Source organism: Macaca mulatta, chromosome 15, assembly GCF_049350105.2.
Source record: "Macaca mulatta isolate MMU2019108-1 chromosome 15, T2T-MMU8v2.0, whole genome shotgun sequence".
Lineage (NCBI taxonomy): Eukaryota > Metazoa > Chordata > Mammalia > Primates > Cercopithecidae > Macaca > Macaca mulatta.
In genome coordinates, this window is record NC_133420.1 from 94,771,901 (window position 1) to 94,791,485 (window position 19,585).

Sequence of the window (19,585 nt, forward strand, 5' to 3'; positions counted from 1 at the left end):
TGTGGTATCACTAGCCATGTGGCATCATGACAGGTCAAACTCTCAGAGCCTCAGTTTCCTTATCTGTAAAGAGGGAATCAAATGTGATCCTGTATCTGGAAGCACACTGTCAATTCTGACATGCTCTAAAAATGTTAGATATTCCTCCAGCCAATGTTGTTATTACAATTGTTATTTCTTTTGAAGTCTAATTTGTTTCCTTTTTGGGGGAAAAGTTCATTGATGCCATTGATGATGTCACTGTCTGTGTAATGAACTCTTAAGAACACTGAGTTCTCTCAGATACTTCCCTTGACCTATAAGACTTGTTCAGCCTGTGAATATGTTTATTATTTCTAACCTAGGCTCTTGCTGTACCGTCCTCTTAATGTGCTGACATTTTCACTCTGGGTGGCAGTTTGGATTTCTAGAAAGTGACCACACCAGAGAGACTGTCTTGAGAAGCTTCATAGCCTTCTATTTATTTGTCTAACCCTGTTTCAGTCTATTTTTATTCCTGTGATTCTAAAGATAGGGTATGAGCTCACTTTCAATTTTCTAGCCTCTTACTTTTATCTAAATTCTTGCTAAACACAGGAATAATAATTTGCAGCTATCATTTAGATGCAGTGACAAGAACTAGCCAAAAGCATATGAAAGGAAAGAGGGAAAAGGAAAGGCCTCCTGTGTAGAACGTCATCTCAGGAATCTAGGTGCTTGTTCCCGGTAGGAACATAATGATGTTTACAGAAGCCAGAGCAGTTCTGGGGCCACTGCTGGGCTGGTGTCAGAGAGCAATCCTGGTAATGGTAGGCAATGTCAGGTGCTGTGCTGTGCATTATACATGGCTTTGTCATTCGTCTTCAGAGTAGTCTTAAAGGGCAGGTACAATGACAGTTTTTACATTTTCTTGAAGAGGAGACTGAAGTTAAGTAGTTTACGTAATTTGCCCAAGATCACATAGTTGGTAAGTGGTGGAGCAGGGATTTGAACCCAACCTTGCCTGACCCTAGAATTTGAATTCGTGGTGCACGTCTGTAATCCCAGCTACTCGGGAGGCTGAGGCAGGAGAATCACTTGAACCCGAGAGGCAGAGGTTGCAGTGAGCCAAGACTGAGCCATTTCGCTCCAGCCTGGGTGACAGGGCGAGATTCCATCTCAAAAAAAAAAAAAAAAAAAAAAAAGTTCTTAGCTCTATACTATAGGCTTCAGGAGTAAGTTGTCTTTTGTTGCTAGTGATAGCTGGGGAAATTGGCACATCACTTTCCATTTGCAGGTTGTACTTCAGAGTTTCTGGATGGAGGCAGAGTCTGTTTTTGACCAGCAAAGGTGGGAGGATTATGCCCATCACAGGGAGCATTGTAAGAGGAGCATTAATGAAGAAGGCCAGGATGAGACTAGTAAATGAAGCAGAGAATTAATGTTAGAATTACACCCATTGGCTGAGTGTAGTGGCTCACGCCTTGTAATCCCAGCACTTTGGGAGGCTGAGGCCAGTGGATCACTTGAGGTCAGGAGTTCGAGATCAGCCTGGCCAACGTGGTGAAAGCCCGTCTCTACTAAAAGTACAAAAATTAGCCAGATGTGGTGGCAGGGTGCCTGTAATCCCAGCTACTTGGGAGGCTGAGGCAAGAGAATCGCTTGAACCCAGGAGGCGGAGGTTGCAGTGAGCCCAAACTGTGCCACTGCACTCCAACCTGGGCAACAAGAGCGAGACTCCATCTCAAAAAAAAAAAAAAAAAAAAGGAATTACACCCATCTTCTCTCCTGTCTTCCTACCCTCTCTATCTCTATTCCTAGCAATTTACTGTTATGGAGCTTAATTTTTAACTATGCATTTATTTGTATAATTGTTTAATACTTATAGACTATAAGCTCCAGGAAGGCATTGATTATATTTACCTTCTTCACTAGTATACATCCAGTGTCTGTAAGTCTTACTACATAGGAGGTTCTCAATGAGTGAAGTGTTTTTTGAATATATGAATGAAAATAAATTGAAAAATGAATGAAGGGTAAGAGTTGGAAAAGCTTTTAGAGAACATTTAGTCTCTCTTCTCCTTTTTTTAATAGTATGGAAACTGAGTCTCAAAGAGGGTAACTAATGCTTATTGAGTGGCTAACGTAAGCTGGCACTTACGCTAGTTAACTTACTTTAGTCCTCATGTTCATTCATTTAAGAAGCATTTATCAGGTACCCATTATGTCCTAAGCATTGTTCCACAGGTTTAGGGGCAGCATCCAGGATGCTGCACTTCACCACTCGTCTCTGAACATCATTGAAGTTCAATTTTAAAATGTCTATCTTTAGTGATATTTCAAGGGGCTTGTTGAAGATGCTGACAGTGAGGCCCCTTTTCAGGTGTGATTGTCTTGGCTGGACCCTGTACTGATTGAACTGCTCTGAGTTCACACCTTTCTAGGGACAACCCTGCCAGCAGTAGAATAATGTACAGAAAAGACAAAGTCACTGCTTTCATGGAGCCTTGTTGGAAGCAGATCACGAATAAATACATGAACAAAAATATCAATTAGTGGTAAATCTTATGTTGAAAGTAAAATCAGGTGATGTGATGGGGAGTGTCTGGGAAGGAGTGCTCTTTTGGATTGGGTTACCACCTTCTGATAAGATGACATTTAAACCAAGCCTGTTATTCAGTAGGAAGGAGCCAGCCCTGCAGAGACCCGGGGAGGGAACTTTACAGAGAGGAGAATGATAAGGCACAACCCTTATGTGGAGGTGAGCTTGGTGTGTTTGAGGGACAGCAAGAAGGGTAAAGGATGACAGGGAACGACGATCAAGGGGAGAGTGGCAATAAATGAATTAGGAGAGATTATTAGAAGCCTGATTATATAGAGTCTTGAAGTCTAGGGTAAGGTGCTTAGATTTTATTCTAATGCGATGAGAAGCCCATTGGAAGGTTTTAAGCAGAGAAAGGCACAGTCTGATGTATTTAAAACATTGCAGTGTGCGGATAGTGGATTTGAGTGCAGGAGAATGGAGGCAGGGAGATCAGCTAAGGCCATGGCAGTAATGCAGGAGAGCATGCATGGTGGAAGTACATTGCTCAGGAGGGAACATCAATCCATTGTGGCTGGAGTGTGGCTGGGAGTGCACGAGTGGAAAGAAATGCTATTTATGATGAAAAATATAGAATAATTTCTTTTTGCACTTTGATTCTTTCCTCAGTAGAACCGAAACATTCGTATTAAATGGAGTTAGTAGGAGGAAGAATTTAATGCATCATATTATGTGATGTAAGGTCAATTATGTTCTACAGTTGATGTACTGAAAACGAAGCAACCCTCATCAGAATTCTTCTCATAAGTAAAGTGGCAGTCACTAAATAGCAAAACTGCCTCATTGGCTACAGTTACTTTTTTGATGGTCCTCTAGGCAGGGACCACTCTCAGTTCAGATCACTTCTGCAGCACCTGCTGTGTGGTCAAGGATGATTCAGATGGTAGCTTTCTGTCCTTCGGCTCAGTAATTGTTCATCCTATTAGACCCAAGATCTTTTGGTAATGAGTATTTTGTAGTATCCCTTTTATGATACTAAAAATATTTGTAGTTAATATAATCAACTTATACAAGTCACTGTAAAAAATTAACATAATCTGATTGTAATATAAAGTAGAAATGAAAGTGGTGTATGATAAAATGTATATGTTAATATGTAAGTGTCAAGCATAATGAAGCATTTAGATGGGACATGATTTTCAAAATATCAAACAGGTCCAGTTAAAGATCCAAACAAAACAAAATACAATTGTTCCTTGATTTACACAGTACTTGGAAAAATTCAGTGTATTTCCAAATCATGCAAAAAAAAAAAAAAAAAAAAAAAGCTTCGTCTTTACATATAACATAGTTACATAATTATTTTCAATTACATAGTTAGTTAAGTTCTAGGCTCAGATAATTATAAAATAGTTTTTAGCCTGCAAGAATGTTTGCAAGATATTAGAAAGTCATTGGGGCTGGGGGAGATTGTGTGATGTGCATGAGTGTCTTGAGCACTGCAGGACTCCCTCACACCTCTGGCTCCTGCCCCTGAAATATTTCCACAAATGTCCAAAATGTCCCTGGGATTGGTACCCCTGCTGAGAACCACAGCTGTAGCTGTCATCTGGGCCCTTGGCATCCATGCATCACAGAACACATTGAACCCCAGTCTAAACTGTAAACTTGTGTGAACAATGCTATGTTCGCCTTGTTCCTATTCTATCCCCGGTACCTGGCTTAAGGGTTATCATTAGTAAATATTTGTCGAAGGAAAAATTGGATGGATAGATGGAAAGATAGATTTTCCTATTTGTTCTGTTTTGTAGAACACCTCTTTAGTCTTTTTTTCTCTGTTATGACTTTGGAAGGCTTTAAAAAATTATCCAAAAGATAAAAAGTAATAGAAATTAGTCTCCTCTTGAATAACAGGTGCTAGGATCAATGTGTCTATTTTTACCTGAGTGCCATCTCTGCCATCATCTGCCTGAACTTTTATTTTGTTAAACCTGAAGGTGTAAATACAGATATTTATACTTTTTCTCCTTTCTTTCTAGTGTGGGATGAGTTGGCCTACTATGAAGAAAACACACGGGATTTTCTTTTCCCAGAGCCCAAGCTAACACCTTCGCACCCTAGGAGGTGTAGGGAAGTGCTCATGAAGACGGCTCTAGGTTTTCCAGTAAGTGATTCATGTCCATCTGGGCTTCTATTAGGAGAGAAAGTCTTGGGACCTGAATGTTTTATTCCTGAGGAGGGTTTGATCTTTATTTTGGTTAGTACCCCTGCTGTTCTGTTTAGTGGCTCCGTTTAGATGCCCAACTCAAGGTACCAAATTATACTGATTTTCAGTATTGATCTGAGAGGTGGAAGTTTTATCTAATCAGGCTAAAATCTTTTCCATATTTACATTGTCACATAGTTATAAAAGCCTCCTTTTGTTGCAGATTAACAGAAAGATTAGTTTGTTTAATCATAGCTATTATGACTAAATAGAGTAGCAATAGCAGTTATGTTATTTTTCATTTATTTTGCACTTTCAATTTTTTCTCCCAACAATTCTCAAGTTAGCCAAGGCAGATATGGTCTCCATTTAACAGAGAGGAAACTGACAGAGGCTCACAAATTGATATTACTGAAGAATCTTGAAGGATATAGCAGATATTCCACTGGTAATTTAATTCTTTGGGGGGCATTATCTGAACCCAAATTCAAGGTACGCATTTTGATGTTGTCTTTGACAATTTCTTTTCCCACGGCAACCCTGATGATTTTCTTGACCGTTACATCACTTGAATGATCTCCATTTAAAAGGCTATGCCTTTGAGAATTATAAAAAGTATTTTGATACTCAGCTTTTCTCATATTGCCCCATGAATTACAATTACTATAATTTGTTATCGTTTCCTACTTTGTTGAGAGTACTGTGCAGAATATATTTAATATAACAGTCAGGACCTCTGTTTCTATGAAGCTTATCATGACAGAGCTTCTAATACTTCAAACAGCAAACATTCATTAAAGGTTGCCCTAATCAGAATTCCTAATAACTGTAACCCCAAGCCCTTCATTATCTTTGAGAGTTTGATGAATCTCACTGAAACTGTCTTTGTTTCTCCAAGATCTTCATGTATCATTTAAATCCATGGTACATGTGATAAGCTTGCCTTTAATTATTTTATTTTGAGTTATTGGGATATTGCTCTTCAGAAGCTAAAAGTTTAGGATCAAAAACTGATGAGAATCAGGTAGGGGATACTCTATTATTTTAACTTTGGTTTGCCTAGTTCTCTGCTAAATAAAAGGCATCTACAAACACTGAGCTGGTATCCAGTCAAGTATCAAGATAAAAAGAAGCAAACGTTCTTATATTTTCTTGATTGTTATCTCTGTTCAACTTTATGGTCATAAATAGGAAAAATAACCTATAGGAGGTTGTATTTATAGTTATTTATACATGCAGTTAGTCATTAGAGAATAGATTTTTTAAATATGTGGAAACACCTGCATGCATTAGAGGTAGAGTATTCTTACAATTAAGTTAATCAAATTATATTTTAAACAATTTGTGAATAGATAGAGGGACTCAATTTCTCTCAACCATTCTATAAAGCAAAATAAAACCAATTGCATAGTAGTGGTTTTTGGAGTGTGGGATCTGATCTTATTTGTTACTCAAAAAATTTTATTTTTGACTGGACTCAGAAGTAGAAGCTTGCAGAGAGGGCCGCCTACATCTGTTGTCAATCTATTCCTGGCATTTTTCTTTGGTCTCCTTCATTCTTTTGGCCAAAAGTTTAGCATATTCTGCAGCCTCTCTCTTATTTCCCCTAGTAGTCTCTTTCGTCAGAGTAGTATGCCAGAGTTTGTGTTACAGGATATGTGGAGTAACGAGACACTGAATCTTGGGTGCTTTGGTTCTAGGTTTCTTACCTTCTTTGTTTAAGGGCTTTATTACAATATATTGGCAGATATCGTCTCTTTTAGAGTGACTGAAAAGTGCAGATTCTGCTAGGTCTTTTGGGCCCCAGGCGATGAGGCACCATAGTGTCAGTCAGTCCAGGAATATCCTTCTCTCCTTTTTTGATGATAACCAAGTTGAGAATGGTCAGATTGGTGACCACATTGTGACCCTGAACAGATTTGCACTTTCTTTCTCCAATTCTCCTTGGTCTATAACAGGAATGTCCCTTCTCAGCAGCAGGTGGACATAGCCATGGGTCAGGACACCCTGCTTTATGGGAAAAACTTGTTTGTCATTCTCATCGCTGATCTGGACCACATAACCCTCCCAATCTTCACCCAGAGCATCTCAGTAGTAACTTCTGTGGCCATATGCTTCTCATAAAAAGTATGAAGTTTGCTTTCATCATCCACTTCAATGAATTTCTGGCAGCCAGTGGCTGGAAAGGAAATATTCAGCTTCATCTTTTTGTTTGTTTGTTTGTTTTTGTTTTGATGTCTAACCAAGTAACTGTTACGTATTTATTTGTATACAATAAAAGCGTCATGAAAATTCTGTGTTGGAGATCACATCCATGTTGCTTTCACACATAAATAAGTATTATTCTGAATAGGAGAATATTAGTTATGTCCTGATTAATGCAATACATACTTCCTTTGTCAAGTATTTCCTCTGCTTTAATAGACAATTTCAGAAAGACATGTTAAGGGGGGAAAATCACACAATACTAAGGATCTGAGGGCCATAAACATCACGTATGTTGAGTTTGCTTTTAGTTTTGTTTCCAGTAGCTCTTAACCAATGTCCCTGGCTGTAATCTACGTGCTAGACACATTGCAAATGTTCAAAAGTGTATAAGATGAAAGAGCAACACACTTAATTGTTGTTATTATTTTTTGAGATGGAGTCTTGCTCTGTTGCCCAGGCTGGAGTACAGTGGAGTGATCTCGGCTCACTGCAACCTCCGCCTCTCAGGTTCAAGCGATTCTCCTGCCTCAGCTTCCCAAGTAGCTGGGATTACAGGCACTCACCACCACGCCTGACTGATTTTCGTGGAGACGAGGTTTCTCCATGTTGACCAGGCTGGTCTCGAACTCCTGACCTCAGGTGATTCTCCTGCCTCAACCTCCCAAAGTGCTGGGATTACAGACGTGAGCCACCATGCGCAGCCTTCAGCTTCATCTTGAAGCAGCTGATTGCCCCCGAGATACCACAAAAAAGAGCTATCACTTTAATAATAGCTGATGTTTCAGCCTGGCCAACACGGTGAAACCTCGTCTCTACTAAAAATACAAAAATTAATTGAGCGTGGTGGCGCATGCCTGTAATCCCAGCTACTGAGATGCTGAGGCAGGAGGCAGAGGTAGCAGTGAGCCAAGATCATGCCACTGCACTGCAGCCTGGGTGACAGAGTGAGACTCCATCTCAAAAAAAAAAAAAAAAAAAAATAGCTGATGTTCACTGTGTGCTCACTGTATACCAGGTACTGTGTTGAGCTCACTATCCTGTTCTTTCCCCACTATAAAGGAGAGGGAAGCTGGTGTAAAGAGTTTCAGAAATGCACTTAGGGTCACAGAACTGGTGAGTGATGGAGCAGGAATTCTCATGCTGGCCTGACTGGCTTCAGAGCCTGCGCTCTTACTCACTGAATGATGCTAATTTTCTCATATTTATTTCAGCCCACTATCTGATTTCTTTTCATTAATATTGTAGGAACTAAGAATGAATATGTGAGACAAATTCACTTTATTTTCTCCTAATTTATCAACTTATTAACAATTAGATTTATTTCCTCCACTAGCATGTGGCTTTTCTTTGTATTTCTGTATTTTGCTGTTTTATTTCACTTGATACTTTAACAGTATTTTTTATTTCCTGGTGAGGTCAAGAATTTTTTTTGTTTGCAATATTATCTAGTCTTATCTATTAGATAATAGATAATATTACTGTCTCATCTATTAGATAATAGATAATAAAAGATGATAATACTGTCTCCCTGTGAGGCAATGAGAAGATTGCACAATTATCTATTATTTTATTTATTTATTTATTTTTTTTGAGACGGAGTCTCGCGCTGTCACCCAGGCTGGAGTGCAGTGGCTGGATCTCAGCTCACTGCAAGCTCCGCCTTCCGGGTTCACGCCATTCTCCTGCCTCCGCCTCCCGAGTAGCTGGGACTACAGGCGTCCGCCACCTCGGCCGGCTAGTTTTTTGTATTTTTTAGTAGAGACGGGGTTTCACCGTGTTAACCAGGATGGTCTCGATCTCCTGACCTCGTGATCCGCCCGTCTCGGCCTCCCAAAGTGCTGGGATTACAGGCTTGAGCCACCGCGCCCAGCCAATTATCTATTATTATGTTAGGTTAAGACTGACTTTGTAAAGTGAGCATAAAAAGCATTTAAAAATTATTTTTATTTGTTTATGTTATTATGTTATTTATTATGTTAAATCCTTTCATTGACCTAACTGTTATCAACATCATTCCATTGGTAAGGAGACTGGTTGAGATATAGTCTCTAAATTTCAACTCTAAAGTAAAATGTTATGCTAAAAGCAGCACGGTATGAAAAAGAAAATACATTCTTCTTTATTGTCTGTAAGTCATGGCAAGGAGTGGAGGTCATATAAGGTGAACAAAAATGTGTTACAGAATGTGGGTTCCTTACCAGCAGGGGACTTCCTTCCTCCTCTCTGGGCAAAGTGGATCAGGAACTTGAAAATCTATTAGGTAGCTGCATGTACAGTGGTTTAGTATGGAATCAGATTGTCTGGGTTCATTCCCAGTTTTGTCATGAATGGCTATGAGACTTTGGGTAAGTTAATCTCTTTGTGCCTTAGTTTACTCATCTGTAAAATGGGACTGTAATGGTACATCCCTCACAGGATTATTGTGAGTGTTAGATGAGGTAATACACAGTGTTTAGCATAATACCTGGTATATAGTTAAGTGTACAATAAATCTAAGCTGTTATTATTTATTGTGCTGTCATCCAAGGGTTAATACTGTCTCCCTGTGAGGCAATGAGAAGACTGCACAAGACTGTGGCATGAGAGATGACTTGTTCAGGCTCAGGCCACTGGGCTGTGGGGGACCTGAGGCTTGGCACACATGTGAGGGTCATATGATTCTACCAGTAGCACTGTGGACACTGAAATTCTCCTTGCCTTCTTCTTCTTGTAAGCCATCTGGTTAAGAAAAGATGAGGCTGTACTAGTCATATGATTGTACATTCTTTATCAAATGTCCCTCTGCATTGTCTGACTCTGTGTAGCATCTTGGCCCCTGTGTTTATAAGCCTAGAAATGTTTTCTTGAGTTGTCTGTCCAAGCTTTGCACTCTTGTGTGCATACTGTGCATTCTACAGGCAATATAAAAAGGAGTTAAGGATATAGATTGTACCTGTGAGGACTTGTGTAGACAGGATGGGTGCACAGGAATGAATGAATGCACAGGAAACAAGCTGACTAGCTGATTCACAAGGCCCCTGAAGAGATAGCATGAGGAAATGGAAAGAAGGTAGGTTTTGTAGTAGTTCAGCAGAGTTTCTTTTTTCTTTCTTTCTTTTTTTTTTTTTTCTTGAGTCTCTCTCTGTCATCAGGCTGGAGTGCAGTGGTGCGATCTCGGCTCACTGCAACTTCCGTCTCCCGGGTTCAAGCGATTCTCCTGCCTCAGCCTCCTGAATAGCTGGGATTACAGGCTCACGCCATCACACCCAGCTAATTTTTGTATTTTTAGTAGAGAATGGGTTTCACCATGTTGGCCAGGATGGTCTCGATCTCTTGATCTCGTGATCTGCCCGCCTTGGCCTCCCAATGTGCTGGGATTACGGGTGTGAGCCACAGTGCCTGGCCAATTCAGCAGAGTTTCAAATCCTGGGTCTACCCACCTGTGTGACATTGGGCATACTATTAAACCTCTCCAAGTCTGTTCCCTCCTGTGTAAAATGGGAATACAGTGGTCTACTACACAGGTTGTGTGAGGATTAGATGAGATCGTGCCTCTGGAAACCCTTAACAGAAGCTGGCACATGTAATAAGCATGCAGTAGATGTTGGCTTCCTTTCTTTCGAGGGCTTCAGCTGGGGCAGACCCTGTTATGGAAGCACCTTGAGTATAAGTTGTATAAATGAAAATGAAATATTAGAGACTGGAGGGAGAGACTACTATAGGCTTACCTGGAGGAGTTAGAGTGAGATCAGACATTGAGAGATGGGTAAAATTTGGATGGAAAAGAAGAGAAGGAAGGTGCCCTCAGGACAAGAAGTAACTTGGCCAGGTGGTGGTCTCTGGGGGAGAGTAGAGCAGAGAGGTCATGCAGAGGGGCCACTGGTGAGTCGATGGGGTCAGATGGAGACAGTGTAATTTAGTCAGATCCAGGTCCTGTCGCTGTGGTGCCATTTATAAGCCTTGTAAATTTGGGAAAATTGCCTTAATGTCTCGTTAGGCCTCATTTTTTGGGGAAAGCAGTTGTATTTTAAAAATTATTATACAATAAAATTGATGCTTTTTTGGTCTACAGTTCTGTGAATTTTAGCACGTGTATAGATTTGTAAAACCACTACTACGATCGGGATATAGAACAATCCCATCACTCCTAAAATCCCCCTCATGTTACCCCTTTATAGGCACACCCTTCCCCTGACCCTAAGCACTAGTTTTTTCTCCATCACCATAGTTTTGTTTTTTTGAGAATGTTACATAAATGGAATCATACAGTCTGTAACCTTTTGAGAATGGCTTTTCTCACTTAGAAGAACGCTGTTGAGATCCATCCATGTAGTTGTGTGTGTCATTCATTTGTTCCTTGTTATTACCGAGTAGTTTCCATTATGTAAATACACCACGGTTCATCTGTTTACCCATTAAGAGTGTTTGGATTGTTTCTAGTTTTTGCCCATTTTTCAGTTTTAACATCTGTAAAACAGGATGATTATAATAATTGTACCTACCCTATAGGATTATAAGAATTAAACAGGATAGGATATATATACACACACACATATATATATAACCCAATATTTTAGACAGTATGGTACTGAGGACAAAAAATAGAAATATCAAATCAATGAAACAAAATTAATTTGGAATTAGGTCTAATGAATACAAATATCTGATATGAGATATAAAGCAAGTTTTTCAAAGCAGGTAGGTAGAGAGGAAGACTCTATACATTATACATACCTCTCTCTAGGTAATCGCATTCAATTCCATGGTGCGGTGTTTTAAATAGAGTAGCTAACATCATGGACACTGGAGCCGGAATGCCTGGGTTCAATTAATAGCCATCATTACTAGATGGACATGTTACTTAAACTGTGTCTTAATTGAGGAGTACTATTATAAAACCTGCCTCATGGGGTTGTGTTAGGATTGGATGAGTTAATATATATGAATTACTTAGGCCTGGCTCTGATACATAATATATATTACATAAGTATTTAGCTATTCTTATTACATATATATTTTAGATAATGTGTGTGGATTATGCCAACCACACAGAAGAGCAGTTAGGTTCTTGTATGATTTTAAGTTAGAATGAGATGGCCAAAGAACTGTTTCTAGTAATTTTATTTGCTTTTCTTATACTGTTTTATTTTTAGGGAATTGCTCCTAAAATAGAGTTTTCTACAAGGACAGCCATCAGAGAATGTGTGTTTCTGCATAGAAACAGATTTCTTGTAAGTACAATACAAATCTAGTGATAGAAATGACCGGATTTTTTTTTTTTTTTCCTAATTTAAAGAATTTTTGCCCAAACTCAGTTTATCAAGTTTACATGAAACTAAACAAGTAGAAACCTGGAAAGTTTTTACTAGGTTTGAATTTCTGTAATTCAAACTGTTTACTCAGCCAGTCATATTAGAGTATGTTTGGCACATATGTTTGGCAGCATGATGTAGCTGGAAGCAGGGTGATTCAGAAGCTAAAATTACAAATTTGATGTAACTGAGCTAATTAGCTTTTGTTATTGTCGTTCTATGACATTTACTTTTGATCTTATGAACAGCAGTTTCCATCTTTCTTTTTTAAAAGTTCAAAAATTTTAGGCTAGGCATGGTGGCTCATGCCTGTGATCCCAGCACTTTGGGAGGCCGAGGCGGATGGATCACCTGAGGTCAGGAGTTAGAGAACAGCCCAGGCAACATGGTGAAACCCCATCTCTACCAAAAATACAAAAGTTAGCTGGGCATAGTGGTGTACGCCTGTAATCCCAGCTACTTGGGAGGCTGAGGCATGCAAATCGCCTGAGCCTGGGAGGTCAAAGCTGCAGTAAGCCAAGATGGCTCTACTGCACTTCAGCCTGGGTGACAGAGTGAGACTCTGTCTCAAATAAAATAAATAAATAAAAAATAATAAAAATAAAATAAAAATTTAGAAATTTTATTTTTTCATGGATACATAATACCTATATATATTTATGGAGTACATGAGATATTTTGATATAGGCATACAGTGTGTAATAATCACATCAAGGTAAATGGTGTATCTGTCACCTAAAACATTTATCCTTTGAGTTACAAACAATCCAATTATATTCTTTTAGTTATTTTAAAATTTACAGTTAAATTATTATTGACTATAGTCACCCTGTTGTTCTATCAAATACTAGATCTTACTCATTTTTTCTATTTTTTTTTTTTTACCCATTAACCATCTCCACTGCCCCTCAGCCCCCACAACCCTTCCCATCTTCTGGTAACCATCATTCTACTGTCTGTCTCCATGAGTTCAATTGTTTTAATTTTTAGCTCCCACAAATAAGTGAGAATATATGAAGTTTATCTTTCTGTGCCTGGCTTATTTCACTTGATATAATGACCTTAACTTCATCCATGTTGTTGCAAGACAGGATCTCATTATTTTTTGTGGCTGAACAGTATTCCATCGTATGTATATAATATAATTTCTTTATCCATTCATATGTTGATGGACACTTAGGTTGATTCCAAATCTTGGCTATTGTGAATAGTGCTGCAGTAAACATGGGGCCATCTTTCTTTTGCTGAGGCTGATGCTCAGATTGTATTCATGGTCCATCTTTGGTAAACGTGAAGCGTCTTAGGGCATCCATGTGTACTACCTCAATTTTACTCTCTTCTTCAGTCCTAGTGTCCCCCTCACCCCAATTTCTTTCTGTTTTGCTTTTACCTTATTGTATATAATGTTGTTGCCACTTAAAATCTTTTCTAGAACAAGATAGAGAAGGAATAAAGGTAGTTTGTGAAGCTTCTTCAAATACTCTGGGACACGGTAGAGTAAAACCTGTATGTGAAACAAAATGCTTATCCCAGATCTTATGTATGGTCCTAGAAAAGACCTTGAAAATGTGGGCTGTGTGTTATGGGATTCTGAATGAGAAAGAAGGGCCAATAATCTCTGCAAATCTATCAAACCTCGCAGCATAATAACTCATGTAATGGGAGACCAGTGATTAATTTTAAGGAAGGCGTTATCTGCTTTTTAGTTTCACCTTATTTATCCTCTTTTCTCTCCAATTTATTTGTGATATGTTCATAGCAATTTTTCAGTGTTTCTTTCTCTTCTGTTCTACCATTTTAATTCTGTTTTAACTTCCTAGGTCTTCCTTTCAGTGTTAACTTTTTAAACAAATAGTTTTATTGTTTTTTTTTTTTTGAACTCCTGGCCTCAAGAGATCCTCTGCTTCAGCCTCCCAAAGTGTTGGGATTACAGGCATGAGCCACCGCACTCAGTCTGTTCTTTTTTTTTTTTCTTAAAAGTATCACTTTATTTTGGAAAATTAGAAAACAAAGATAAATAAGCGAAAAGGACCCAAAATTTTAAAAACCTGTCCCATTTTTGCCATTTAGAGATCAGCATTAATTTTTTTGGTATATTCTGTACACACACACACACTTTTAAAAAAGATTGAGATCACACTGCATTGCATATTATTTTGTACCCTTCTTTTTTTTACTTAACTTATCATAAACATTTTCTCATGTCCTCAGGTATTCTTGTGCCAGACAATTTTTCATGGTTTCATAGTATTCCATTATATGGAAGTACTGTAATCTGTTTGGCCATTCATTTTCCTTTTGTTGAGCACTTAACTGACATATCAGCCAGGGTCCAGTCAGGAAACCACACCAAACTTGTGATTGTAACAGAAAGATTTAATTTAAAAAAATGGCTAAACAGGGGTTGAAAGACTGAAAGGTAAAAGGGGAACACTGAAATGAAGAGTAACTGCAGGAAGCAGCTTCCACCCCTAGGGCTGGGGAAACAAAGGGAAGATGTTGGGTCAGCCAGAACACAGAAGCTTAAAGAAGAGACTGAACAGAAATGGGACCCAGACCTCTGGAGAAGGGCTGCTTTCCTGGATGCTTCTTCAGGAATTCGAAGGTGGGACTCTGATGAGCTGGGACTCAGATCTCTAAGGAGGGGCACTGCTCCCTGCTGGTGCCACAGGAGCTTGGAGGAAGGTTCCTGTGAGTCTAGACTCAAATCTGAACAGGGGGCTCTGGCCCGCTGCTGTTGATATGTCTGGAGGGGTGCAGTGGGGCTAGTTCTGGCATAATAGGGGAAAGGCTATAATCTGGAGCCACTTGCAGCTGTTAAGGGGAAGAATTGTTGCTGGAATGATGCTAACAGGAATAGAATACAAAACTGGAAGTAGCCAGTCACTGTATCTCCTCCAGCCTTGCGCTTTCTCTAGCACCTTCTAGTGGCAGAGCCTACAGAGACCAGCTGGAAAAGCAAAAAGGGGGTTTGTAGAGTCCCTGGGTCAGTATTGTATAGCTGAGGTGGATTTGCAACTGAGCGCAATTGCTTACTCACCAGTACAGTTGGTTTCTAACTTTTGAATTACCATAAGCATTTTTGTAGCTATACATATAGCCATAGTTATTTCCTTATAGTACATTCCTGGAAGTGAAATTGCTAGACCCCTGTATGTGTCAAATTCTCTATTATCTATCTATTGGAGGTGTCTGACACTTTCTAACTTTCCCGTTATAAATAAATCTCACTGTTAATTAGTTGAATACATTATACTAGCAAGGTATAAATACTAATGATGTTGAACTGAATAGGAAAAAAATTAGAGAAATGTCCTTCCTTAAGTTTATGTTTTATAAATCTGAGGTGTTCTATCTTTGACCTTAATTTTTTAAAGTTCAATTAAATACAGTTATATTCTGATTGAATTTTTTTTCTTTATTTATTTTTGAAAATATTCTTTTTTTTTGTTTATTTCAGGAAGAAAGACATAAGTCACGAAGGCCTTTATCTACATCACATGAACCAATATTTCCCTTAAATACTATAAAGATGAAACTAAAGGAGAATAACCTCAACAGACTGCCCAAAGGCATGCAAGCCCGGGAGCCCTCTCCATGTTCTACCAGGCATTTCTTCCAGGACCAGCCAGTTCAGTTGAACCTTGGAAGTAATTTCAAAATCTCTGGAGGAAGCAAGCCTCCATTTGTTGTTAGACATGTGAGCCTAAAATTATTTTTTAGAGTATTTTGCAATAGTGAGGATATGGATGAGGGTGGAATAAAGGAAGTTTGAGCTATAATAACAAATGAATAATATTAAATAAAAAGGTACTTCAAATTGAATAAAAATTGTGATTAAATTATGTTAATTTCCTAGATCATTGTCAGGAAACTCTTAGAAAGGTGCCCTATACAGTAGACTTGCTCAGTAAATGTCAGCCATCCCTATTTTTAATTTTTGAAAATTATTAGCAGAGTATAATGTCTACACATGATAACTTGCTGTTATCTTGAAGAGTCAGTGAACTGACAGAGGTTGAAAACGCGTAACGAAGGTTGGCATGCACTCTGTATCAATCCAAAACTAAAGCTTCATCAGTTTTAAAGAAAACTACATGAGTTTTCTTAATGAGATTGGTGCTCAGTGGCCATATGTTGAAGAGCCAGAAAAGTTTGTTTGCAGGAAGAAGCAATGTTGTGCGATACTCAAAGCACTTAATTAAAGTCATCTTAGATTATGTCCTCTGGCAATGGTGGGCAAATTTAATCACACTAGTTCTCTTAGTCTCTTTACAATTTTTTTTTTTTTTTTTTGAGACAGAGTCTTGCACTGTTGCCTAGGCTAGAGTGCAGTGATACAATTTCAGCTTACTGCAACCTCCGCCTACCACGTTCAAGTGATTCTCCTGCCTCAGCCTGCTGAGTAGGTGGGATTACAGGTGCCCACCACCACACCCAGCTAATTTTTGTGCTTTTAGTAAAGACAGGGTTTTACCGTGTTGGTCAGGCTGGTCTCGAACTCCTGACCTCAGGTGATGCACCCACATCGGCCTCCCACAGTGCTGGGATTACAGGCATGAGCCACTGCACCCGGCCTACAACTTTTTTGCTACTATAAAAGTAATGGAAAACAGAAAAGTTCAGGAAAAAAATTAATCCATTGGCTCACCAGCATAATAAAATCATTGTTTGATTTAATTTGACTCAATTTCTCTACATTATACTTGCATTCATAGGCTTTATTTTTTCCACAAAGTTGTAATTATACTGTATATACAGATTAGTTTTCCTACATATTCCGATTAAAATTATATTTAAAAAATTTCCTGTGTTATTTTGCAGTCTACAGGAACACCAGTTCATGTTCTAATTAATGACTTATTCTCCAGAATGTTAACTATTGATAGTATCATTAAGTTGATATTTTGATTTAAAGTCACCAGTGGTGATGTTTGTGTATTAGGCAGAGACTGTGAAGTGTAGTAAGTCTTGAAGTGAAGGTGCTGCTGAGATGACTGTATGTAGAATTGGTTTGTAGAACTGTTTGGCTAGAAACTGCAGAACAGCTATCTACAAAAAATACACAACAGCTGTTGTCTTGGTGGCCTGGGTAATGACATCTGGCAAAAATCTAACGACCAATCTTTAAACATGGGGCCATAAAAATATCGAATTGAGTTCATTTATTTCATTTTGTTGAATATATATCTGATTTACTTCATTTGATATAAATTATTGTAAAATACAACTTTAGTCCATGCCATTATGAACTAAGTAATCTTAAAATCTTGGTAGATTTCTTAGGGGATTAAAACTTGTTTGATACTTATTTTATTTAACAAATTCTTATATAGTTTTTCCTATGCGCCAAAGTCTTTTATCAGTGATTTGGCATATTTAATTTTTTTATTTAGTCAGATTTTCTGATGATATGTGATGTTTCCTTAAGTAGAAGCATTAAAATTTAGAAAACCTGATGTTATAAAGACTATAAATTCAAGTCAATATATTAAAGTAAAATGAAAAGTAACATTATAACCTGCCTTATTAAAATTTTAAAAAACAGAAATAAAAAAAATTCAGCACCTCTATATTGTAGATATTTGGAAGAGTCCCTAGTTCACGTGTTTTGACCTGTTTGCAGATCATGTTTACCCAATTTTTCCTTAGGAAAATATGGTCAGTCACCATAGATAAAATAATATAGTTGCTATTATTATTATTTATTATTATTATTTTTTTGAGATGGAGTTTCACTCTTGTTGCCCAGGCTGGAGTGCAATGTCGTGATCTCGGGGCATCACAACCTCCGCCTCCCAGGTTCAAGCGATTCTCCTGCCTCGGCCTCCCAAGTAGCTGAGTTTACAGGCATGTGCCACCACGCCCAGCTGATTTTTGTATTTTTAGTAGAGATGAGGTTTCTCCATGTTGGTCAAGGTGGTCTCGAACTCCTGACCTCAGGTGATCCTCCCTCCTTGGCCTCCCAAAGTGGTAGGATTACAAGCGTGAGCCCCTGCACCCAGCCTAGCTACCATTATTCTTTTTTTCAAAAATGTAGACACTTGGACCAGAGAGGAATGTGGAAAGTAGAAATGTCATCTTGTGGGAATCCCTTGCTGTCAGTGAGGACCCCACTTAGGCCACCACTACTCACACTGTTTAAGGAATGTGAAATATTGTCCTATTTTAAGAGATTGTGAAATAAAGCTTCACTTGCCCTCTTTCTGTGCTGTATCCTTACCAGTTGTTGGAATGTAATTTGTGTCTAACTTTAGTTCCTTATGCTAATGTTTAGCCTATGTCCTCATGTTCTAGCCTCAGTGAAGGACAGAGAGTTTCTCCTTTTAGGTGTAACATGTAGCAAACTTGGAGACTGTGATCTAGGTGGTTTTCCAGCCTTCTTTTTCCAACCTGTGTAATCAGTGATTGAGGGGGAGACAGGCATTACCAGTGATGAGGGGAGGGTACTAGAAGCTATAGTGGATTCTAGTCTTATTTCTTTCCTTTACTTTCAGGTGGACAGTGCAAAGCCCTTTGGTGAGAATATTTCAGAGCATCATTTGAGGAGGTGTAGAAGAAAATCTAAGTTTTCAGACTTTCCGTTTCCAATGAGAAGAGGTACTTGAGTTTCTTGTTACTCCTGTACATTTCCCTGTGGCAACAAATGTGTCCTGTGTATACTCTTTCATTCTGAGGAATCACAGGTTATGTTCGGAACTGTGGGCCTAATTCTCAAGTCCTCTCCAGCTGTGGAATTTCCAGGGCAGTGGTCCCACGAAGCAGAGTCAGCTGAGAAGCTTCTGTCTGAGAGTTCCCCTCGTCATTGAAGGGGACCGTTCTGAGCAGCGTGCTGAGTGTGCTGTGGTTGCAGTTGTTCCCTGGCTGTTCCCTGGCTGGGCTGGGAAAGCAGAGTGCAACTTGTCCTGCTGTGAACCCTTTGCAAAGTCACCATTGATGCCTAACAAATAAGGCTTTCCATTTTTCTGGATGGGAAAAAACAGGAGATTGATGGTGATCAGGAGATGTAACATTTGCTTTACAAGATTTCATGTCAGTAAGGTGGGAAGCCAACTCTATCTGAAGCAGTTAGATGAAGGCAGGGTATTTTTAAACCTTTAGATTTCAGGCCCTTTTGCATTCTTAATATTATTGAGGAGCCCAGAGAGCTTTTCTTGATGTGGATAACATCAGTAGTTAGCATGTTAGAAATTAAAACTGATACATTTTTAAAATGTAAGAATAGACTACGGCCAGGTGCAATGACTCACGCCTGTAATCCCAGCACTTTGGGAGGCTGAGGCAGGCAGATTACCTGAGGTTGGGAATTTGAGACTAACCTGACCAACATGGAGGAACCCCATCTCTACTAAAATTACAAAATTAGCCAGGCATGGTGGC

General features: G+C 38.9%; 1 protein-coding gene and 1 pseudogene across 7 annotated transcripts in view; one reads left to right on the forward strand and one right to left on the reverse strand.

The window, feature by feature from the left end:
- The window catches only part of SPATA6L (spermatogenesis associated 6 like), a 59,113-nt gene that overhangs the window by 23,752 nt on the left and 15,776 nt on the right, over positions 1-19,585 (forward strand). For 5 of the 7 annotated variants that reach the window (XM_077966121.1, XM_028835183.2, XM_015117773.3 and 2 more), the window contains 4 exons: positions 4,540-4,664; positions 12,047-12,124; positions 15,666-15,905; positions 18,703-18,805. In XM_077966121.1, coding sequence (XP_077822247.1) covers positions 4,540-4,664; positions 12,047-12,124; positions 15,666-15,905; positions 18,703-18,805 — 546 coding nt within the window. Of the gene's footprint in view, positions 1-4,539; positions 4,665-12,046; positions 12,125-12,173; positions 14,811-15,665; positions 15,906-18,702; positions 18,806-19,585 lie in introns of those variants that run through there. The other 2 variants (XM_077966122.1, XM_028835184.2) reach the window with 2 other exon arrangements.
- LOC144334708 (small ribosomal subunit protein eS6 pseudogene) lies at positions 4,678-6,936 on the reverse strand (annotated as a pseudogene).